Below are 24,873 nucleotides of genomic sequence, written 5' to 3'. Positions count from 1 at the left end.
GAACTGTATGGCCAGGGCTGATAGTATTTTTTATTTTATTTTTATTTTTTTAGAGATTTTATTTATTTATCTTTAGAGGGGAAGGGAAGGAGAGAAATATCAATGTATGGTTGCCTCTTGTGAGTCCCCTGCTGGGAACTGGCCTGCAACCCAGTCATGTGCCCTGACTGGGAATCGAACCGCGATCGTGTGATTCACAGGCCCGCACTCAATCCACTGAGCTACACCAGCCAGGGCTGATAGTATTTTTTAAATGATCAATTTTGAAACAGTTACAGGACTCATGAGTCATGAATATGTTAATATTGGAATATTTTAATTTATTGTTAAAATACCAAGAGTTCTAGGATAAGTAACCTTAGTTTATTTATTCTAATTGTTTCTTTCTTCAGTCTATAAAGCTTTGGCAGAAGAAACAGATGATCTTATTTAAATAGTGAGATACTCTAAAATAATGTACTTTATAGGCTTTAAGAACAGGTAATATTTCTAAATGTGGCGCCTTCTTCACAGTATGATAGTGAGTAGCTAAAAAAGCCAAGCAGGGTGAAGAAAGATGTTGATTGATAATGTGGTGTATAGATCACCCAGTGAATTACTGGGTGGGCATTTCTGCCCAGTGGGGTGGCAGAACTGACTGGAACCTTGGCTGTTTGACTCCATAGTCCTCATCCTTTAACATCTTTTTTTCAGTATTAGAAAATGCAGAATACATAGAATTTTGTCAGCACAGTCTATTAGTTAGGGAACACAGATGGATACAGGTTTACACGGGTGAACAATTCTTTTTTACTTTTCCCCTAAAAGTCATCTCTACTATTGTGCCAAGTAAATTGAAGAACTAATTTTTAAGATTAAATGGTAATCTTTGCCTTATCTGCTTTGAAATGTCTCTATCAACAACTTCACATTCTGTACAGAGTATAACCAACACATAGCCTGTAGCAGATATATAGCAAATGCTTATGGAACACGTTCTAATGGAATGCTCAAGGTATCCACCATTTAGAGCTTTGCAGGGCCCATTGGTTGTTGCCACAAAGTCAGACTTCACAGCTTGCAGTAGTATGGGGAAGGGGAGATAAGATTTATAGACCAGTAACTATGCAAGCTGAATTATTTCAGATTACCACAAATCAGTTAATTTCCTATTTTTCAATTTTAAAGCAACATAATGTAACTATTAAATTCATATAAACTGCTGGCCTAATTATCTTTCTGGTAAACTTCATAATCACAAAAGCCAATTTTACTTTGCCGGTACTAAACTTTCAGTTCCTATCTTCTAGTGCCTTGTTTTACCTACACAAGCAGAAATGGAGCTAATGTCTTCAATCCTATTTCTGGATCCCAACATGATTAGTAGTGACTTGTTTCCAAATCTTTAAAGTTCTCAACAGTCTAAAGCCACTGTTAGAAAATGGAGTTTTGGGTCAGTGGCTCTTGCCACTCTTGTTTCTTGGCACCCCATTCTTGATAAAAGTGAAGCTTCCTTGTCCAGTGTTATACTCTGACAGTAAAGGCCATGGAGTAGAGAACTGATTTATTTTAACAATTGTAGCTGCTTTTTCATAGAACCCCTTAGAAGTGCTTAGGAATGCGGGAACCCTGTTTGCCCCATCTGGCTTTCTAGGATTGTGAAGGAAGACCAATATAAATATTTTTGCCGCTCCTGCTTGTTGCTTTACCAACCTGAGATGGAAGGAAGGTGATATCAAAATTTATGCAACTTCTCATAGGATCCAGGACGCTTGTTTAAACAACCGATGATGGGCAGACATAAGGTGATGGAAGAGGTATCCGCTCTGGTGAGTGGCAGAATGAATGCACATCTCACATTAAAGACAGCCAACTGCCAATTCTCCCCAGTTCGTTACTGCCATATATTGAGTACAGATGGGCGAAATTTGAGGAAGAGTAGGATTACATAATCAGATCCATTCTCTTGTGCTGAAATTAGTCTTTCTTCCAGATACCAGTGGAAACTACCAATAAATACGAATACATTCCCAGTTACTTAGGGGGGGATGAAGTTTCATCAGCTCTTTAACATCTGCAGGAAGAGACACTGGAGTCCTCCTGGTAGTAGAATTCCTGAATGTGGAGCCACCTAAAGTTCAAAAAGAATGGTGGACCAAAGCTGCCAGCTTGGGGGACCCCTGTTTGGAAATGTCAAAATTCCTTTTAAGTAGAAGCAATTGTAATGATACTTTATGCTTCAGAGATTCTCCAAGTCTTTCCAGGATATATCCTTCATCCTATATATATTAAGGAGGGAAGTGGCTATAAATCTAGCTGATATACTGGATCTTAGCAGTGGACTCATAAAATGAATCAAGTCAGTATATAGGCATAACTTTGTCACTATTTACCCTTAAAAGAGGCAGAACTCAGAAAGGACACTTCTTTTTGGCTTTCTGGCTGTGTAAAGATGACTCCTAATATTCATTTTACTACCAAATGAACTAGAATGAAGGGTCAGTGTAAATATGATCTGTTAAGGGAGACTAGCAACCTGATTTTACTGGATATAGGTCTTTTCACAGAAATGCTCATTACTAATGAATACATCAAAAACCATACTTTATTTTATGTATAGCAATACAATTTACATATTAAATAACACTATAATAGAGTGATTTGATATAGTTTTAAACAGAAGAAAAAAGGGAAAATTTCAGGTTACAAAACCCCTCCCCCTGAAACAAATTAAAAAAAAAAACAAACCACACTTTTTCCAAATGGGTCAATGCAACAATGTATTCAGTGACTATGTCTCATTCCTATTGCACAAATGGTTAATGGAATTAAAAAAGAAAACCCAACTTTCACAATCACTGCCTCAAAGAAATAACACATGGTGGGATTCTTTTGGAATGCAAAGATGATTCTTGGCTACTTCAATACACAGAAAGTTGAATTCACATATCCACCACAAAAACCAAAAACCAAAACCCAAAAACTATGATGAAGTTGAAACTAGAAAAAAATTAGTTTTATATGAAAATATAAAATTCTATGATTATATACCATAGATACAAAGTTCCCAGAAGATGTTTGTTCAAGCAACAAAATATTTACAGTTGTAATGATTTTAGCTATTTCAAAATGAAATGAAAGAAACACGAATCAACATGGAGGCTGAGTTTTTTGTTTTTTGCTTTTGTTTTTTTAGAAACAATGGCTGCTTGCTAGATTCAAATGTCCTAACAAAAAAGGAGTCACTACCCCAAATGTTGGAGAGTTGCAACGTTTTATAAAACTGGCTGTCTCCTTTTCTGGAGATGTTTATTTCTTAAAACTCAAGATATTTTTCTTGAAATTAATTATCCTCTGTAGAAAATGCTTCCCTTTGCAAATATTTAACAAAAATACTAAAAACAGTTTAACAGCTAAGACAAAGTAGAGGCCAAATATCATTATTACAATTCCTTCCTATTTGTAGCATGCCTTCTTTCTAGAGATAAGTAAAGCCAGTATTGTATGGTAATTGGCAACTAAGGGAAAGCGCAGAGGGGTAAGTGAAATTATAGCTGTTTAAAAAGAAGCAGGCATTTCCCTTCATATAAAAATTCACTGACACCATCATAACATAAACTTTAGAACATAGGAGTTGAAATGCACTTCCCAGTATAACTGCTAAATTCTTAAGACAATCTACATTTTGATTATTATTTCTTAAATTATGATGAGTTTGGGTCTCTTTTTCTTATTTTTTTTGCTTAGAATTAGTATATGTATCTTTGGTAAATTGGTACTATATTTTAATTTTTAAATATAGTATATATATGCATTTAAGAAAAAATTCATAACAAGGCAGTTGTGCTGTGTCATTAAAAATAATTAAGGTTAATTGTTGATTTAAATATGTCACTCTGGGCTGAAAAACTCCAAAAGCCAGACCCTGTTATAGAACACCATAACCTTCTCTGACCTTGCTGGACTTTTCAAATTGAAATAGACTCTGAAAGCTCCAATGAATAAGAATTAGGCAAACCAATTCAATTAATCTTATTCTTCTTGAAATTCAGAACTCTGTGTGTGTGTGTGTGTGTGTGTGTGTGTGTGTGTGCAAGTGGCTTTTGGATGCAAGAAAGAGTTCTCCTGATGGAAATAAGGGTTTTTTTTTCTCTGATGTCCAGCAGAGCTACTTGGTCTGATCACTGCAATTCAATTTTGTATGATGTGTGCATTCTGTTTACCTAAAGATAAATTCACATAGCCAATAAGCTTATTTTATAAAGTAGCACACATTAATTTGCAATAGCTATTTCCTTTCCCCCTGAGTGCAAGTGGTTATAACCTTGTCATGTTAGTTAAGCAATGAGTGCTTATGTTCAAAGAAAACACCATATTTGAAGCTCTGCCTTGGGAAAGATGGAAGCATATTTCTGCCACTAACAAATGAAGGATAATAGTGAAGGTACACTCTATGGTGAAAGTGAGGAATTTCTGAATATAACTAACCTAAATTAAGTATGTTGGGATCACTTTGGCAAGATGGACAAAGAGCAATTGCTCCTAGTTCAGTGGGTCAGCACTTGTATAGACTTTGGTTCAAGCCTGCTGCAGACACACAACTGGCTCACAGAAAACTTCTAACCATCCTCGTAGCATTTCTGTTCTATTTACAAGCTGTCTCTTTTATCATGATTCTGATGGCCGTGTAAGAGATGGTCACAGAATTATGCTGGAGGGTATGCAGTTTCATGAACTGAGACCACTGTAAATAGCACCAGAGGGAACACTTGCAGTGTGTCTTCTAACCAATGTTTACTTTTATATGAAGAAAAAATTACTTAAGGACCATGACTCCAATCCATGAACCCCAACTTGAACATTACTCCTGCAAGTCAAGTCCACTGTGCTAACTACTGGGAAGAGCTCATATCAATACTCTATACAACCAAAGTAACCCACTGAATTAACTAAAATGCTCTAGCTCTTACTATGATCTAAAACCTTTCCCTTCCTGATTCCCTTTAGCCTTTGGCAGTTTTAGTGTTCCAGTGGTCAAGCTTTTTTCTTCATTGTTAGGTAGAGCTTCTTTGTATCGCCTCTGATGGGAGCAGAGGGGCTATAATGGTGTCTGTATCGTCTAGCACATACAATTTAGCAAACTTGGCTCATTTGCACACCTTTTCTCAAGCTGTAGCCTACACAGTTTGTGAACAGTGGACTATTCTATGTTGATGAATCTACGTGATTAAAAAGATAAGATTAAACTAGCCCTGGAAAGTTATGTAGTTCATGACAATTCCATTGACCTGGCCTGTGCACTGGGGCTCCTGTTCTTGACCTGTAGCCTCTCTCTGCCTTTGGTCCTTTTCAGCACCATTCTGACAGACTTCATAGAAAGCCAACACAAGAGAAATAGAACCTCAGGGCTGATTACCATTAATGTTCTAATGCCTACCAAGATGGTATAATTGCCCGTGTGGGCTTTTGGTTGAAGTTTATTGACATAAAAAATAACCCCAACCCTTTTCTCCCTTCCATAACAGGTCCCGTTCTGGTGTTGATTTTGCTTCTGACATAAGTTATCCCTCAAAAGCAAATAAGCAGTATAAGAAAGGGATCTCAGTAGGTAGATTATTTTTCTAATGAAATTGAAATTCCTTATTAAGGCTCCTAATTTTTCTCTTGTGTACTCTGGGGTGAATGTGGCTGCACAGGCTGCCCAAATAACTGCCTGGGGCTCTGTGTGCTGTTTTACTGAAGTGTGTCTGTTTCTGATAAACTGCACAAAAAGCATACAAATTTGTCTCTTCCCCTTAAAAACTATTTGAAAATGTAGATACCATCTTTCATTCAAGATTCTAATTTTCTCTCTCCAAATCTGATTTATCCATGTGTGGGAGTCTAAATTAGTCCTCAGACTTTTTGCTAATACAGTATTTGCAACTTAACCCTAAGTAGAAGAATGTAATTATGAGATTTATCATAAAACATGACAAAAAAGGAAAGAAAAGAATGTTAACTATATAGGTAGTTTTTATTAGATTGCTATATGAGTAATAGGGATTTGGGGGGCTAGTTTCAAAATTATACGCTTGCAAAAATTTTCATAATTCACCTGCCATGAGATTTGGTATTTTATACCAAGAAGCATTAATGCAGAGTCAAGTCACTAAAGGGTTTCTTAATTGAGTTGTGTAAAATATTGCCATCCCTCTATTGTAAAAGATAGCCCTGATTTTAGGGTGAAGTTATTTCAGAGTCAAAATGGAAATAACACACAGTCCACATAGCTACTGTGAAAACTGTAATACAGAGATATCCTTTATTTTGACACATCATTTTTTAAGCTATGAGTATAAGTTTGTAACTAATAAGTGATGTTTACATGAAGCAACTCTTAAACCTTCTAATTTCTTAATGGGTGTCTCCACCATCATAAATGGAACTGTTTCAAGGCCATGAAGTTGATAGACCTTCTTAGTAGCTCCCAATAACCTGCTATGCTTTAAAAGAAAACAATACTCATCCACCCCATTAATATATAGAAGGCATACAGTATTGAACAATGTCTAAAAAGAACGGGAGAGGAGGACTAAGGAAAAAATACAGCATTACCTGCTAGTAGAACGCAACTGCTCTAGCAATAATAATAAAATCAAGGTACACTGTCATAACAAAGACCTTCACTGTACTGAACTAAAATGTAGCATGTATGTCGTTACGGAATGTCACATCAGTATTTGCTTCAGTATTAGATTATAGGCAGTAACACTGATCAGATAGTGCAAACTAGGTCAAACTGCATTTCACTGGGGGAAATGAACAGAGGTGCAAATGCTCAGTAGGATACCATTAAGACATAAAATGGCAAAAAATAAATATCAAAACTTTTATCAGTGTAAAAAAGTAACCGGGTTATTGTATAACCTAGAGTCTGGCAAAAAAAGGCCTCAAAAAAGTTCTCAGTCTTCAGAAGTTTTACAAATGAAGTGCGCTGTCAGGATTCCAATCACACTAGAGATTCCATGCTCTCGGCAGGGTCCGATTCATCTGCAATGAGAACAGCACCATTTTTGTCCACTGTCATGGGACCGTTTCCATTTTCCTTAGTGCTGACCAAGCTGAGCATTGCTTTATAGACAAACTGGTATTGTTCCTGGAAAACAAGAGGAAGACAGTTTGAGCCAGAGGGCAGCTTAAGTCATTCTATCTAAGGTATGAATGCTAATTATAATCACAAACGTGGAAAACACACTAGAGGAACCGGAATATACATTTATGCTGTATAAAAAAATCACGTGAATCCTTTATAAACAAGACCTATGTTTGCTTCACATCCTTTTGATTTCTGTTAGCTTGGAATTCTCAGTGTTGACAATAAGTTAAAATAAAGGGTATATCTGCATTTTATAACTAGAGACTACTATACTGTAAAGAGCAGAGTTTCTCCACATCAGCACTACTGATGTTTTGGGGTGATAATTCCTTGTTTTGGAGGTCTGTCTGATGCACTGCACTGCAGGGTGTTTGGCAGTAACCCTGGACTCAGCAGATGCCAGAGTACTCCAGACACTGCCAAACAACCCCTGGGGGTGAGGTGGGGAGCAGTTACCCCAAGTGGAGGACCACTACTCTACAGTGTGAGCCCAAGTTTCAACTGGTGTCCAGATTTCCTAAATACTTACGATGTCTGTGAAAACTCCAGGCCTCATAAGATTGATCATTTTTGCAACCTGGAACACATCCACAGCATTTTCATTCTCCAGTTGTTGGGACAAGGTGGTGAGGGCACACAACATTCCTGCCGAAACTGCTCCATACCTTGGGGAAGAAAAAAATGCTATTTCAGATTTACTAAGGGACTGAAACTACCCTCACATATTCCTAAGCAGACCATATTGACATTTATCTAGAACATGAAAATGAATGATATACTAGACAAGGGGGGAGATTTAGAGGGCAAATCTTTATATAAATGTGACTTTTATTTAAGTGTGAAATCTCCCAAATTGGTTTTTATTAGATACTTAGCTTGATATTTAATATGAAATGAGAGGTTAAAAATTATACTTGGAAGAGATATCGAAGATTTGATATTGGGGACAAATTAGATGATATCATAGGAAAAATAATATGAGAAGCTTAACTACAGGCTATTGGGCAAGTAGAAAGGTGAAAGTTTGATAAAAAAACCTTTCTAAACAACCCCAGACAGCTAAATTGAACTTACAAAACATGAGTAACAATGGAAATACACTGCACAAATGCAGTCAGAGATTTTTCAAAATGAGTTCATAGTAATTACTTTTGGCACTGAACTGGAACCTTCTTAATGAGGATACCTTTCATAAAATTCTTTTAAAAATCTTCTCTTTGCTTCACTCCTCCCCCCAAAACAACAACAACAACAACAACAAGACTCAAGAGAGTAACAGGCGTTTTCATCAGGCCAGGCTGGCAACCCCGTGTTTTATAGGGACCCATCACAGATGGCACAGTTTCCATATTAGTGATACTTAATCCAAACAGATGGATTCAATAGAATTGTTCGAGGTGGTGTTTCTGGTAGGAATAAGACTAGCACTTAGATGCCCTGTGCCTGCTGTTCTGTTAAACACTATTAAATATACAGTTTCTGAATTATTCTGACATGGAATTAAAATATTAAGATGTTTTACACACTGTTAATAGAAATGAGACCAATGTCCCCCCAACAACCATCCCAACTTTAAAGGTAAAATACTAAATTAAAAACTATTATGACTTTAGATGCAGACTTCCAGATGTAGGTATATCAATACATTTCAATCCAGCTCATTATTTATTTCATCTGCTGCAGGCATACTGGGCTTACTCATTTCCTTCTGGATGGGCGTTTCGGTTGCATGTGTCTTGTGTACATTAGAAGAGGTGTCATGTGTAGAGAAGCCAGACTACAGGTATGCCTGGTTTTAGTTTTAAAGACATTGCCACATGTCTCTCCCAAGAGGGTGTTACCTTCCTATACTCCTCCTAGCATAGGAATATTTGTTTTTTTTCTCATTATTTTAAAGTTAAATGCTTTTGCCAATCTGGTGGGTGAAAAGTTGTATCTTATGTAGTGTGTAATTTGCATTTATTATTAAGAAAGTTGAATATCTTTTTGCTTATTGACAATCTATATTTCCTCTCTGAAACTGCCTATTAATACACTTTGGTCATTTTTCTCTTAGGTTGGTCTCTTTTAAATGGACTCATACAAGTTACTTTGTATTGTCTACAGCACATGTTGCAAGTATTTTTTCCAATCTCTAGTTTCTTTTCACATTGTTTGTGGTTGTTTTTGTTGTAGTGAAGTATAATTTAGATATAATCCAGTTTATCAATCTCATCTGCATTTTATTCTGGTTTTGATGTAATGTAGTGTCTGATTTTAGTTATTTTCCCAGTGGGTAACCACGTACTCCGGCATTTTAAATCGAGCAGTCTCCCCTTTTCTCACTGACATGCTCTGCCTTCTCTCGTACACTGGATCCTCACAGATGCGGGCCTGTTTCTGGCTCTGTTTCTGCCCTTCAGTGAGTTGGTCTGTCTTTATTTTCCTACTTTTAATCGGTATAAGTTTTTAACGAGTCTTGGTATCTACTCAAACAAGATTCCATGCTTGTTTTGGCCATCTCTACATGTATTAATCTTACTTGTTTTTAGTGCTTCAAATATAAATAATTTTTCATTTTTCACTTGTACACTCATTTCTAAACACCCTTCTATCCCATCCCATTTCACATTAATTTTGAAACTGGATTGTCAAGAAACTGATTTTGTTATGATTTTGGTCAGGTGGCATGGAATATATTTATTTGAGGAGATTAATATCTTTTTGAGTTTTTCTCTTGATGAACATGATGGCTTTTTCTGTTTATTTAGGTCTTTCATGGCTTTCAATGGGATTTTACAGTTTTCTTCATAGTCTTGGCTAATTTAACTTTGGGTAAATTCTTCTGTATTTTAGGGTCTATTACTCAGACTGGGCTTGTGGCATTTTCTGTTTCAGTTGATAGAAAGTTGCATCTCACGTGGCGAACTTGTACCCAGCCATGTAGAACTCTTCCAAGCTCTAATAATCGGTGATTTCTCTCAGACGTTGGCTATATCTTTATTTGCCAATAATGCCAGTTTTGCCTCTTTTCAACTTTTATACTTCTTACATCTTTTGCTTTTATTATATTGGCTAGGACCTCAATAGTTTTGTACTCTAGAACTGCAAGGACATATCACATTGTGTTTGTCAAAGGTAGGGCTTCTAAGTTTTTAATACAGTGGAATCTTGGTTCTTGAACTTAATTCATCCCAGAAAACTGTTCAAGAAGAGATCTGTTCAAAAACCAAATCTCCTTTGTTGCCTGAGAGATGTGTGGCTGATCATACAGGTATCAGCATGAAAGGCCTGTCGGGCAGACAACGGGGACCCAAATCTGGTTAGACCACTGAGACATGTTTCCCACGAACAACTTGGTCGAGAACCAAACTGTTCAGAAACCAATGTTTGACTATATTAAGAAAAATACTTTACACTCTGATAAGTAGCACCAATCATTTAAAGAGGATTCTTTATGCTTTTAGTTTGCTGAGAGAGTTTTCTTTAGGGGAGGAGGATTATGAATGGGTCTTATTTTAGGCTTTTAATATCTATTAATATTTTAGAAATACTTCTAATAATGTTCTGAGTTCACTGAGAGTTTTTGATAATGTTTAACCACCTCTACATTCTCAGGATCAAATCTTTTTCAAAATGTTTAATTCTTTTAATATAACACACTGGGTTTTATTTGACAGTAGATTTTTGTGCTCGTATTCTAATGAGTAAGATTGGCTCATACTTTTTTCCTTTCTGGTCCTAATCATTTTTTTTGTTTGTTGTTTTATTAATCAAGTTAACATTAAATCTGCTCTGTGTGTTATTTGTTCAAATGCAGCCTGTCAGAACTTACTGGGTCTTAACAGTTTTGAGAACTCATCCTTTCATTCAGTTCTTAGTAATCACTCATGCGTAGTGTGCTCTTTCAATGTTGCTAGGTTCTCTTTTAGGTATTTTACATGCATCAACTTCATCGTCACAATAACCTATAGTGTAAGTACTATTATGATCCCCATTTTGAGGTGGAAGAAACAAGGCACAGTGAGGTGAAGTAACTGGCCAGAGTCTCATAGCTTGTGATTAGAGCCTATATTTGAGCTGATACATGTAAATGGCTCAGAACACAGATTAACACATCTACCCTGTGTTCAAAAAGTATCATTTATTATGCTTATTGTGATTGAGGGTTAAAAATTTACTATAGAATTATAGCTTCAAATATTTATGCCTTTAAAATATTTCTATTATTTTAACCTTTTATTGGGTTGGCCAAAAATTTGTTTAGTCTTCTCCATACGATGGCTCTAGTAGTGCTTAGTTGTCTTTAACTTCATTCAGAACAATCCTGTTACTATATTGTGACAGCTGTCATATCTGTGTGCATTAAGAAAACTTACCAAAATTGGTGAATTTTTGTGCAGCCATTTTAATACTGAAGATGGAGGAAAGTACACATTTTCAGCATATCATGCTTTACTATTTCAAGAAAGGTAAAAAATGCAACCAAAACGTAAAAAAAGATTTGTGCAGTATATGGAGAAGGTGCTCTGACTTACTGAATGTGTCAAAACTTGTTTGCAAAGTTTCTTGGTACTACTGACATTTTGGCCAAATAATTCTTTGCTGTGGGGCTATCTTATGCATTGGAAGATGTTTAGTAGCACCCCTGGCCTCTACCCACTAGAAACCAACCGTGGGAGAGAGCGGACATACTCAAAATATCCAAATCAATAGTTATTGATGAAAATGAAAAATGTGTCTTTCGTGCAAAAAATTCAGTAGACTTTTGGCCAACCCAATATTATAGAAAATATAAAACATACACAACAGTCACGTACCCATCACTCAATCACCAGCTGTAAGGGACTCCTGTTCATCTCTACTTCCTTCCTCATGTATTTTATTAATGTTTTATTATAAAACTCTAAAAGATAAGGACTTAAAAAATAAGTGTTATTATCACACCTAAAGATATTAACAATTCTCAAATGTTTTGATGTAATTACAAATAAATGGTAGATTTTTTTTCTTTGCCATTTTCCAAATTGTATCTTTTATTAATTAGATTTACCACCCTTTTCCTGCTCCCAATTCATTACTGTTTGTATTTATATTTTAATTCATTGTAGTTCTTTGGATTTTTTGGTCCCTTACCCCCAGTTTAAGTTGAAACCTTAGTTTACTTTTAATCTTTCCTGAGACATACGCAGCTTAGGTTTTATTTTTTTCCTCGGTATAGTCTGGCTACATCATACCAGGTTTTGAAATGCAGTGCCTTCATCGTCAGTTTTAATTATTTTGTAATTTCTGTCTCCAATACCTCGTTAACCCATGAATTATCTATAAGGACTTGAGTGTCTAGGTATAATGACTGGGAGTCTCATTTCATTGTTGGTTTTTAATATTAATGCATTGTCAATGAATGTGGCCTTGAATGGTATCAGTATTTTTTGGTGGGGGGCGATTCCATTTATGGAATTTATCTCAACAATGTGCATCTGAAGAGACTATATGGTCTCTCAATACAGTTCGTAGGTGCGTATCTTTATATATCACTATTAGATCAGCCTTATTAATTGTGGTATTCAAATCTCTCTGAATATTATTATTCCAATGTATCCTGATCATTCAGTTTATGAATTTATCTTTATCCAGTTATTAGAAAATCTCAGCCATTATTGCTTCCTCTTTAATCTCTTCATGGGATCACCTCTTAGACATACGTTAGAATGTCTGTGTCTTACTTTTACATCCTAGTTTGATTTCAGCTTTGCCCATTTTACTACGAGCACATCTCTTATTTTTCTATGTCTTCCTGGTTCATAACACATTTTTAATTCATTTCACATAGATGTCCGTTAGATCTCTGAACATATTTTAAAATCCTATTAGAATTCATCTGTTAACTCCGATTCACTGTTTGTTCTTTTGTTCTTGCTCATCATGTTGTCTGTCTTTCCTCGGATGCTAAGTTGTACTGAGCTTACCTTCTCATTTTAGCATGGTACTGATGTTTTTCAGGAGGGGAAGAATTTAACCTTCGCTAGTTTTCTAGTGAATCTGTTAGACTCGGGATTTTTTTCCCTCTTCCTTAAAGCTATCCATAGCTATTAAGATAGAAAAGTCAGGTAGTATTTATTATGCAGTGTCCACTCCATGTGGCCTTTCTTATAGTTAGTCATTCTTAAACAAGAACCTAAAGGAAAAGGAAGTACTTACACAGGAAGACTTTAAACCTGACTAAAAACTATGTCAAATCAATTGAATGCACAGATACTTTTTTTAAAACAAATTTTAAAAAATATTTATTTACTTCTAGAGAGAGGGGAAGGGAAGGAGAAAGAGAGAGAAACAGCAATGTGTGGCTGCTTCTCATGCACTCCCAGCTGGGGACCTGGCCTGCAACCCAGGCATGTGCCCTGACTGGGAATTGAACCAGCAATCCTTTGGTTGGTAGGCTGGCAAGACACACCAGCCAGTACCAAATGCACAAATACTTTTATGTATCTTTTACAGACCCAGCATTGATATGAAAGAATACAGACTGAAAAAGAAAGGTCATCCTTTTTTTAGTAATTTAGGAATTAAGTAGGATTAAAGGATATTTGCCAAGTGTTATAGATCTGCACTTAATTGCAGGGCCTTGGTTAAAAAGTGAAGCAAGTAATTTATAAGCTAGGGAAAATAAGAATAGTATATAAATTCACTGGCTTTGGTAGTTTGTTCGCCACTTCTTCAAAGCAATAATGCTTGTTTAACTAGTGCTGTTAAGGAAAAAAAAACAAACTGAAATATTATTTTCATCTTTCCCTGTCCATGCTGTAAAGAAATCATAGTATGAAAGTAAGTTACCAATGCAGTACTTTTAAGTGTTCTGCCTATACACATTTTATAGCACATTGGGGTTCTTTATATAGTCAGTGTATAACATCTATATGTCCATTTAATTATTTTTTACTATTTCATATAACTGACAATTATTATAGCTTTGTTTTTAAGATTTTAAAAAAGATTTTATTTACTTATCTTAGAGAGAGGGGATGGGAGGGAGAAAGAATGGGAGAAAAACATCAATGTGTGGTTGCCTCTCACATGGCCCCCACCCCAGGCTTATGCCCTGACTGGGAATCGAACCAGCAACCCTCTGGTAATGTACCCATGCTCAATCCACTGAGCTACACCAGGCAGGGCTTAAGATGTTTTTCAATTGATAACCAAGATTGCAGCCCAGACTCGTAACCCTGTCACTGTGAAGAAAGTAGAGCTTCCTCTAGAAACCATTAGGGCAACAAGGCAAAAATGGAGTGAAAGCTTGAATATGTAGCCATCCTGGGGGGAAATGGCAATACAAAAGCCTTCCACAGGACTTTAAGAAATTAAAAACTTTGTAAGTGAAGGAGAAAATAAAGTAGGAAAACCCCCAGAACCTGAAGAAATGACAGACATGAGTGTAGGAGTGTGTACGTGGAAACCAGCAGAACGAGACAGACCCTGACCCCCCCAGGCTTGCCACTGGGCTGGTGTGGGCAGATGGCACTTTGATGGGTCCCTTACTCTGAAGGGTCCTGCACTTATGTTTAAAACTCTGCTTTTGCCACCTGTAAATTCTTCATAAGTTTTGGACAAATGTTCCTGCATTTTCATTTTATACTGGACCCCACAAATTACGTAGCTGGTCCTGGCTCTGGCACTAACTATATGTGCACACACACCCTGTTACTTAGCTTCACCTTGCCTGTTTTCTCATATGTGAAGCAGGGATACTAAAATTACCCCCCCCCCCCACCGTTGGGGTAACTTCGATGATTAAATGAATTACTTATGAATTAGTGTCTTTGCAGCTATTGGTACAGAAGGCACTCTATATATTTCTGCATCTCCTATAGACTATCTCAGGACCAAATTAAGAAGTCACTGAAAATCTTCAAGAGCTTTGGCTTATTTGGGCTCTATCTGCCCATATTTACTTTATTAGAAATTAGAACTCAGAAAAAGGTTAAAGCACAAAACCATGCAAGCACACACTCCACTAGCCATCAGAGTGAGGGTGCCACCCATATCATGCAGCTCTGGAACACCGTCCTGTACACCTGTGACAATGAGTGAAGAAGGCAACGGTGTCTTTGCATTATTATGAAAATAGTTGTGGCCTAGGATCTCTTAGAAGGGCCCTGAAGACTACCCTGCTCCCATCTCCAACCAGGTGTCCTAGGGCACACTTCGAGAACTGTTCCATGGAATTAGCCTACATGACATCCGATAGGGTGCCAGATGTATCTCTAGAGTGAATTAATGTTAGGTAATTGCACAGGAAACTACTCTTTGTTCTGTGAGTGAAGGTCTAACCTATTGTCTCATAAGACTGTGTCAGAAGTATGCCTATCTTCCAGAGTTCCTCCATAGAAACATAGCCTCCTCTTTAAAAATGTGATAGTAATGATACAGATCAGCCTCTACACAGAATTGTCTTAAACAGATGTATATAGGATGTTGTGAATAAAGCAGTTTGCTTTTAAGCTGTGCCTGTCCTCAAGTAGAATCAGTTTACTTCTGGGTAAGGAATTCTATCCTTAGATCATTTACCTAGAAATGTCATCCACCTGGTGCACAGCCGAGCACCCTGAAAGTAGGTGTTAAAAGGGCCTCTGTGAGGACTATGAGATATTGCATAGTTCGTGCACGAAAAGTTAAACCCTTTGACTTACAGTGGAAGCACTCAGATCTTCTCTCCACCTCTGTTCACTCCTAATTTGGGGCTTAAAGAACTCTGTAATTGGCCTTATGGTGGTTTACAGAACTTAAGAAGACAAAACAACAACAAAAAACATGGTGCAAGGCTCTCTGGGGAAGGGTCACATAGGGGTGTGAGCCTTAACATTTGTAGGTTATCAAATTTTGAAGCCTAAGTTTGAAGCAGGGTAATAACTATTCATGCCAATAACTACCCAGCCCCTACTATGTGCCAGGCACTGGGCTCTACCCTGTGGAGACTGGGATGAGTAAGCTACCACTGCTGGTCTCAGCAGTGTGGGGGTGGCAGTTCTGGGGCAAAGTAGTGACAATACATGATAAACAGGAATGGCACTGGTAAGAATGTGACATTTACCACTGATATTATCAGCCCTGAAATGAGTTAGAGACAGTTTCAGAGACAGTGATTTTTGAACTGTGTGGTGGATGAAAAGGCACTCATGGGAAATAGTATTTACAGGGAAAGATGTGTGGAAGGAGGTACTTCAGGAGGACTGAGATGACAGCTGGGAAAGCAAGCAGGCCAGATTGTAAAATAATTTGAGACGTGTACTGAAAGAACGGGTGACACCAAGACTTGGTGAATGGGGCAGGCTGGAAGAGGATGAGTATGGTTTTAAACAAGCTAAATATGAGGTGTTTGTATGCAACCACAAAGGGACACGTATAGGTACAGTAGGTAAGAGGAAACTGAGAGGTAACTGGCATTCAGAGTATTGCAGTAGATCTAGCAACTGTTTAAACATTTTAAAGTTCTTCCTCAGCAATGTGGAAAAATAATTTCTATGGAATCACTTTTCTCCTAATGATGGTGTTGGGGTAAATGAATGAACACATTTCTTCAGTTGGTTTTAATCAGGCTCACCTATATGGTATTTGTAGATCTACTAATTTAGGGTTAATTTTCTCTTTTCTTATTTAGGCTTAAGAACAGCTATCTTTGGTTAATTCCTGAAGTGACATATTCAGCATGTGGCATAAAATAAAAATCACTGGTGGGCTGGGATGGGAGTAAAAGACAAAACTGTACTTCAACAACAATTAAAATAAAAAAAATAAATAAAATAATTGTAATAAAAATAAAAATCACTGAATAAGAGAAATATATCCAAAAACTGAATACAGATAAATGAAACAGTTCAGTTAAAACTTCTTAACTAGGTGGTAGTGTTTAGTGTTGTTTTTTTTCCTTTCCTTCCTCCCTTGCCATGAAATACAAGATTAACTGCATCACTGACTTTAGGACAGAATTGCTTAGAGCCAAATCAGTCATAGAACTTGGGCAGCAACATTAGGATTTGGCCTGAATTGATAGGAGATGGTAAAACCCAGAAGTAACTTAAAAATCTGTTCCACTTTGGTGGGGCAAACTACCCCTCCAGAATGGCCCCAAATTTACACTCTAACTGCTCACCCTAAAGATTCATGGCCAGAGGCAGCTACCCAGTTATTCTGAGACTATACTGCTCTTCTAATCTTAATTCTCAATCTAAGACAGGCCAACATTCTGAAATAGTGACTATTTCTTAAGAAAGACCACAGAACTTGTTGGAAGCAGCCAGTAAAACAGCTTACTTCAAACAGAAGAGTGCCTTGGGTCTGAGGTGAAGGTGCTGACCTAGGCTGAAAAATCTTATGTGCATTCTATTACATCATAAGTTCAAGGGAAAAAGGCAATAAACTTTACTTTCAAATGTATTAATACCTATGCTATTAAAGTAGTTGGTAATTTAATGAACATAATGTATGCACTGAGAATTTTCTGGCCAAGGCTGTGAGCTACCTAGGAACTAAAATAAGAGATGAGGACATGTAATAGGTGCCACATTGGCTAAAGGTTTGTAAGGTCCTAAATAACTGATTTGCAGGTTGATTCCAGCAATGAAGTCTGTCTCCAAATATGCATATACCATAAGGTCTGTCTGTGACCCTTTCTCTCTTATTAAAGTGGAAGTGGCTGGATTTGAACACCATTTGTACCTAGAATCTCTGAGCCAGGAGTAACCTGTTCTTTTTGGGATTCATATTGTTTACCTTTAAATCCTAAAGACAGTACTTTAAACTTCAAAGTACATTGTAAACTCTAATAGTTTAATTTTTTTGCTACTAATCAAGGATACCGTATATATAGAGATTTCTTCCCTAATACCTGTTTGCTAAAATTCAGTGTAAGACTCTTAATAGGTTTCTAAATAGGTTTCTGTCTTTCCTTTCCACTGCTAAAGCAACGCAACAGGGAAAATGTTTGCATTTTAAAAATAAGCAGCATATACGTACTCATCGTGAACAATGGTGGGGCCATCCCTCGTTAAGGCCTCCTCCTTGATGACGTTGATAAGTTCGAAGGTACTGCTTATGGGGGCATCAGGGTTAGGCCATTTGGGACACTGAAAGTGTCGAACTTCTAGGACATAGTCATCCTGCAACCGAGACAACAAGAGTTTATTTCACTCTATACTCTAATGACTACAACTTGCTCTTGAGAAAGTATATCTTACAAGTAGCTGAAGAATGCCAGGTTAACCAAGGTGGAGCTGGAAAAAGAAAAATATTAGGGCAGTCTGCCTGCCATAAAGAATGAGGAGCTCATGACAGTGAAATAGCAGAATCTTATTTTGTTAGGCATGAATTGGAAGTGACAACTCTTATCTTTAAAAATAAAGAAAAAAAGGGAAGGAGTTAGGAGATCATTTCAATTGCTACATAAGCCAGCTTCCCTCTTAGCTACTCCATAAGCAGGCAGTTATTTCATGTCAAAATGCTGTGTAACAAAAAAGCTGTAATAGTATCATGTCTGCAACACACTGCAAGGTTTACATTTCTGATGGTAAAGAAAATATTGACCTCTAGTATTTACTGCTTATATAATTATGTCAACATAATATGTCAACAGACCTATGTGTGTGTGTAATCTGTGCTCAGAGGAACTGGTTACATTCCACCTATCCAGCTGGGAAAGCAAATATTTGAAGGAAGAAAAAAAGGGAAGTGTGCATATTTAAAATTAGGTCATACTCAAATGCCTGGGCCTGCCTTGAGGGTGGTAAATTACCCCAGTATTTCTCAGGACCACCCAGGACCAGATACATCTATGACTCAGGAACTGAGGGTTAGGTTACCTGTGTTGCTTCCAGGATAAAGTCATGGATGATAATTTGTTCTTCATTAGAGAGGCACAGTCTGTCTTTGCTGATAAGGGTGACGGTAAAGGCCTCACAGTTCATGGATTCTTCTCGGCTTGGCCAGTACACAAACTCATCTTCTGCCTATAGGAACAACAACAACAAAATCCTCTGCAGTGCTGTTAAATATTTGTTTATTAGTTTTCTTGCAAAATGATTTCTTATGTTTGCCTACCTCTTGAGTCAACTTTTAAAATTGGTTCACAGAATTATGTATCTCCCCACCTGATCATGCTGAGTTCATTGGTTATTGTGTTGTAAAACATATATGATAGTAACCATTTCCTAGCACTTTTCACCTGTTTCACTGTAACAACCAAAATGCATTCATGGGGAATGCATTACCCACATTTGAGAAGTGCTCTGCAATGTAATAGTCATGAAAAAAGGACATGAGGTTTAGGTCAATTAATTGTAACCCATTCACAGTTGCTTAAGCAACGAATTGTTATTTCCTATGGATGATGTTAATAACAGCTCTGCAATGAGCACTTTTGTAACATTATCCCTCTTACTTAATTTTTACAATGTACTAGTGAGATGAGATTTTTATCACCTGCCTTTACAGATGAGGACACCAAGGCTCAGAGAGGTCTGAAGTTCTCTAAAATCACACTGCTAATAAATGGTATATGCAGCCTCTCCAAGAGGTTGTATATAAATGAGCATGCTGGCTCTAAGTACAAGGTGTTCTTAAAGAAAAGTTACTATGTCAATGTTAGGTTTCAAAAGGGGATGATAGAGAAAGTCTTGCAGCTTTGAATCAGGCATGCTTTAAAATGTTCATCTATTTTAAGATTAGAAGTAAATATTCAGGCTTGGTACTTGAATTCCATCCTTAAACTAAGGAGGCCTAAAGAAGTTAATTGCATGAGTTAAAGACTTTGTGAGAGATGCAGTGATTTTTATAATAGGCCCTCCTTCCTCTTTTTCTAATTAGTTCAAATGGCAAACTAAAGTTTGCTTGTAATTGATAAATTTCGATGGCATTTTCTTGAAATTGCTTTGGTACTACTAGGGAAGTCAGAAGTAATTCTGAATAGTGTTCAAAACAAAGAGGGTTTTGTTTAATCTTACAATGCTGCATTAGAAATGAGCCAACAGCCCAATAAGACTTATCACCCTTTCAAGTTTCAATACAGCTTATTGCCAAGTACATTTTTATTTTTAAAGCTCAGCATACGGGGAGGCAGATTAGCAACTGGGTTCAGCCTATACAAAGGAAGTCTGTGACTGTCATGTGTTTCAGTACATTTTTGTCCAAGGAAATGGAAGTAGAACCCTCTAACAGGCATTAAAAGCAAGGTAGTGATGGACAGGGTCACTACATCTAACCAATATGTACAGACTAAGCATAGGATTTGGGGTTGGAGGTGATCCTAAATATATTAATCTATCTATCTATATTAATCTAGGTAGTTTTATTATTTCCACTTTGCAGCTATGGAATTTAAGGCATAGATAGATTAATATAAACTACCTACCTCAAAGAACTTTTATGATGATAACATCAATCGTAAATTATTAGATTGGTCTAAAGACTGCCAGAGGAATTTGTGGAGAGCAGGCGAGAAAAACTTTTTAATGCAGTTAGTAAACTAGGGAAAAATTGATCATCTTGAAAGACTGAAAAAAATAAATCCACTTAATTCAGTAGGCACACTGGTCTCATGCTTATTTTGCTGGCAAATAAAAGGTCTGTCCAGAAGGTATCCAGCCATGTAATGTGAAAAATAGAAACCTTTATTGAAGAAGTTACAAGAAACATTGTACATAGGACAATGGCACCTTGATCCCCCTACAAAGTAGGCACCTTGGGACCTCACACATTTCTCTTAGTTGCCATCAGCTTCCCCGTCCTATTTTCCCTAATCTCACTGACAGCCTGAAACCTCTTCCTTTTCAAAGGTGATTTGAGTTTTGGGAAAAGCCAAAAGTTGCAGGGCACCAAATCTGGGCTGTAGGGGGGCTGAGTCACCTGGGTGATTTGATGCTTCACCAAAACACTGTGCATAAGATGTGATGCACAAGTGGCTGTGTTGTCATGATGAAGCTGCCAATCACCAGTTGCCCATAGCTGAGGCCTTCTGAATTACCTGGATAGTTTCCACAGAGGAATGTTCAATCCTAATGCAAAATTTGATGCAGATTTGTTGCTGTACTCGCTCAGTCATTTTGAATGTGACGGCCACACAATACACATCTCCCTCAATGGCATCTACCACGCCCACTAACTAGTACAGTGAAGTTGTCATTGTTCACTCATGTGCATTCCAGGCCACTCCCCTGGCTGCCGGGTTACATCAGTGTTGTGCAAACTGTTCTAGTTATATTAACAATGGCTGGATTTTTCCTGGACAGACCTTATATATTTATATAGGTCAAAGATGCCTGGGCATCTCTTAACAGTGCTTTCTGAATGAGGAACCAGTGACTTTTGGGCTATTCACAGAATTGTAGTCTTGTCAAGTTATAGTAGTAATAAAGCAAACCAGGTATCCAGAGACATTATTTTATAGGAAATTACAATAAATGCATGTGACTTTTGACCCTGGGCCTGAGAGTGCAGACGAGTGTGATTGATTCCAGCCCAGCCTCCCTAGGCCTCAGAAACACTGAGGTGATGTGTTCTAGGGCAGTTCCTCCATCCTCACTGTCTGCGGACCATTTATCCACTTATTTGGTCCGGTCTCCCCCTAGCCTCCCCATATAAATGGGCTTATGATAGATGCTTTTGGTGACTCTCCTCTGTTAAGTGACAATAGCAAAATACTAACTCAGCCAAAAAATGATAGTTTTAACAACCCTAAATGCCTCCAAATTCCACATGCTAACAGAATAGACCCCTACTGCCAACTAATTTGAAAATTTACACTCCAGTTTTTAGCTTCAGATTCTCAACTTTGTTGCCATTCTATCATGCAGAAGCAGCCTTGGTATTCTGAAGCTGAGCAAAATGCGACACAGTGAAGAAGTTCCTACTGACTGGGCACACAGTCAAATGCATGTCACCCAGACGAGGGTTCAATCACACTGTTCTTTCCTGATTAGAAACTCACTAATCCGACACTCAGGGAGGCCGATTCTCACTGTGTTTCTGTTTTTGTTTTGACTTCCTGTGCTTCCATGTCCTTATACTAACTTCTGAAACCAAACTATTTCTGGAACTTAGAGAGCTAAGCACAAACATTTAAGCTTCTTTTGATAAACTTGCCAACCCTTCTACACAGAGAGCTCAATAGGGAAGGACTAATAGGAGAAAGAGGTAGTAGCTTCAGAAAGTTCTTAAAAGTAAGTTGTAAGAAAATAGCCTTTCCTTATCTCCTCCCCTATAATAGATCTGACTTATCTATGGCAGAAAGAAAAGTAATGATATTATTACTTTTGATACCGTTTTCTAGGGGGGTGGCAAAGAAACATTCCTATGATATGGGTGCAACACATACTAGAGGAAAAATGATTGAAAGCATGCTATCAGGAAAGAGGTGACTCAGGTTTAAACCCTGATTCTAATTGTTTTGTGTATGCCCTTGGGCAAGTTACCTCCCCCAGTTTTCCCACCTATTAAATGAGATGATAATAGTACCTACAGTCACAAAGTTAAAAAGGGGAATGAATGAGTTTAAGCATGTCGAGTAAGAAGCACAGTTACATCCTCCAATGTTAGCTGCTATTATAACTTATTTTTTCCAAAGTGACCTATAGCAGCTAGGACATGGGGTTAGGGTCATACATTATTGAGGTTAGCAAAAGGACCTTTTCAAAGCCTTCTGCCACATCCCATGTCAGCACAACTGAGGAGTGCTAGCACCAGCATTAGAGAACAAGTAATGGAGCTGATCGGGGAGTACATAAGGAATCTGTACAGCCTTAAATATGAGAGGTCTGAATTCCCTCCCTAGCAACCACAGACACTACAGCCCTGTGGCAAGGTACTGATTTATGCTATGGCCGCATCGGCTCATTAATATACAGCAGATGTGCTTTACTCACCAAGCTCTGGTTGTCTGGCAGCATGACAATGATCTGTGCATTATGATCCCAAATCATTCGCCAGAAATCTTTCGTAGTATGTGGCAGAGGATGCTGGGTTATAATAAATTCATTGCTCCTATAATAGCCCTTCAGTTAGGAAGACGAAAAATCAGTGATTATGGGCATTTTATTCTAACTTTGCAGTAGCAAAACATACTGATGAAATAAGATAGCATTATTTTGATGATACTAAAATAATTGAAGAAGGCATTCAGTGCATTTGAATTTTTAGATGCACTTGTGCTAACATGGGTAGAGGATTTTCTCTCCATGTACAATTCACTTCTAATTACCCCTGCAGTTTTTACTTAACAGTAATTTCAACATTTTTTTCAAAGACTAGATGGGTGAAATCAACAATAAAATTAATTCCTTAACAAGCATTTTCCTTAATTTAAACATTTTTGTATTCCTACTGATTAGGTACCTTTTGTCAGAGGTTCCAAGATAGGAAAATCTCTGTAATTTTGATAATTTGCATTGATAAATTCTTTGAAAAAATAAAACCAGCCACATAGGTGGTATCTGCTTTTTAGCACCTTTAAGTTGAACTGCCTTCATTTATAATTAACTGTTGACTCTCACCATGATATAAGAAGCATTAATATAATCTGTTCCTTTCATTCCAGGCAACGGAGCAAGACCCACTCGCGCACGCTCAGCTGTCATATGGAAAAGACAAAACATCACATTTGCCTGTTACACACAGAACCAACAGTGCTCTCTGAGATTTACTTGGGAAGTAATATATCCTCTTGGTTCCCCTTTCTTTTTAAGACTTACCTATATTTTTAACCAAGCTAAAGTGTTGTCAGCTCAGGCAGAATGTAAAATGAAATTTTGCTACACGTTCCCAGGACACAGGCATTGCAGGAATACAATTTTACTGTGGGAGAGGTTTCCACAGGACATCACTAAATACTTTGTGTGGAGATGACAGAGGGTCTCAGATCAATTTTACTCTGGTTTACTCTTCCTACAGCTGCATCACTGTATTTTACTTGGCTCTTTTCCCTTCCCCTTATCCATATCTTTCTCCCCACAAAGGGCTTAAAACACAGTGTCCTTTTCCAGCAGAGGTAACCTCTCAGTGATCACCCATGCCTGTGTCCTCAGTTACTTATACAGAGGTCACCACCTCTCACCAGTGCTTTGATCTCAATAGCCAGAATACTTGAATGATGTAGTTCCCATTGTAAAGATTAACTTGGAATCAATGTTTTAATGGGGTATTAATGCCACAGTGAGAATGGATAACAATTTTTCTTTTCACTAGTTAAGATAAGGTAGAAGGTACCCAATTCTTGAATTTTGAGGTGAACTGAAACTAGATTTCATGTCCCACAGATGCAGCGTCTTACTGGCACTGACCCAGCCTTTGCTGTCCTGTGCATAATAACCTCTCCCTCCCCTGCCTCTTTACATGACACACAGTACCCAGTGAAAAAGATGCTAATACACTGAACCAAGGCAAACTGATTTTGAGATCTTACATGGCACGACTGAAGAGTTTCTGTTCTTTTCTTTGTTACACTCTTTCTGAGCACTAAAGCACTCCACATATTTTGCATTACATTGTGTGACCAGCTGAAAGAAAAAGAAAAACATTTCAGTCTTCCTTCAAAGGTAGACTTGTAGCCATATTGTGATAATCATTTCACAATAGATACATAAATCATTACCTTGTAGACCTTGAACTTATACAATGATATATAAACAAAGGTAGGAAAAAACCAATAAAACAACCAACCAAAAAGGAATAATTGATGGCATCTGCTTGATGATCTGGGAAAAAATACCAATAATCAGATTACTGAGAAATAAAAA

General features: G+C 37.4%; 1 protein-coding gene across 3 annotated transcripts in view; it reads right to left on the bottom strand.

Moving 5' to 3' along the window:
- Positions 1-2,566: 2,566 nt before the first annotated feature.
- PTPRG (protein tyrosine phosphatase receptor type G) overlaps positions 2,567-24,873 on the bottom strand; it is a 715,684-nt gene continuing 693,377 nt past the window's right edge. For all 3 annotated transcript variants that reach the window (XM_037040813.1, XM_037040814.1, XM_037040815.1), the window contains 7 exons: positions 24,540-24,633; positions 23,632-23,708; positions 23,005-23,133; positions 18,949-19,095; positions 18,107-18,249; positions 7,647-7,782; positions 2,567-7,117 (listed from right to left, as the gene is read on the bottom strand). In XM_037040813.1, the coding sequence (XP_036896708.1) occupies positions 6,971-7,117; positions 7,647-7,782; positions 18,107-18,249; positions 18,949-19,095; positions 23,005-23,133; positions 23,632-23,708; positions 24,540-24,633 (873 nt within the window). In that variant the 3' untranslated portion in view covers positions 2,567-6,970. The remainder of the gene's footprint in view (positions 7,118-7,646; positions 7,783-18,106; positions 18,250-18,948; positions 19,096-23,004; positions 23,134-23,631; positions 23,709-24,539; positions 24,634-24,873) is intronic.

The sequence above is a fragment of the Sturnira hondurensis genome, unplaced genomic scaffold (assembly GCF_014824575.4).
Source record: "Sturnira hondurensis isolate 20B ecotype Veracruz unplaced genomic scaffold, ASM1482457v3 Scaffold0002840, whole genome shotgun sequence".
Taxonomy (NCBI): Eukaryota; Metazoa; Chordata; class Mammalia; order Chiroptera; family Phyllostomidae; genus Sturnira; species Sturnira hondurensis.
Note: the sequence above shows the minus strand (reverse complement) of the source record. Positions and strands in the feature narration are given on the sequence as shown.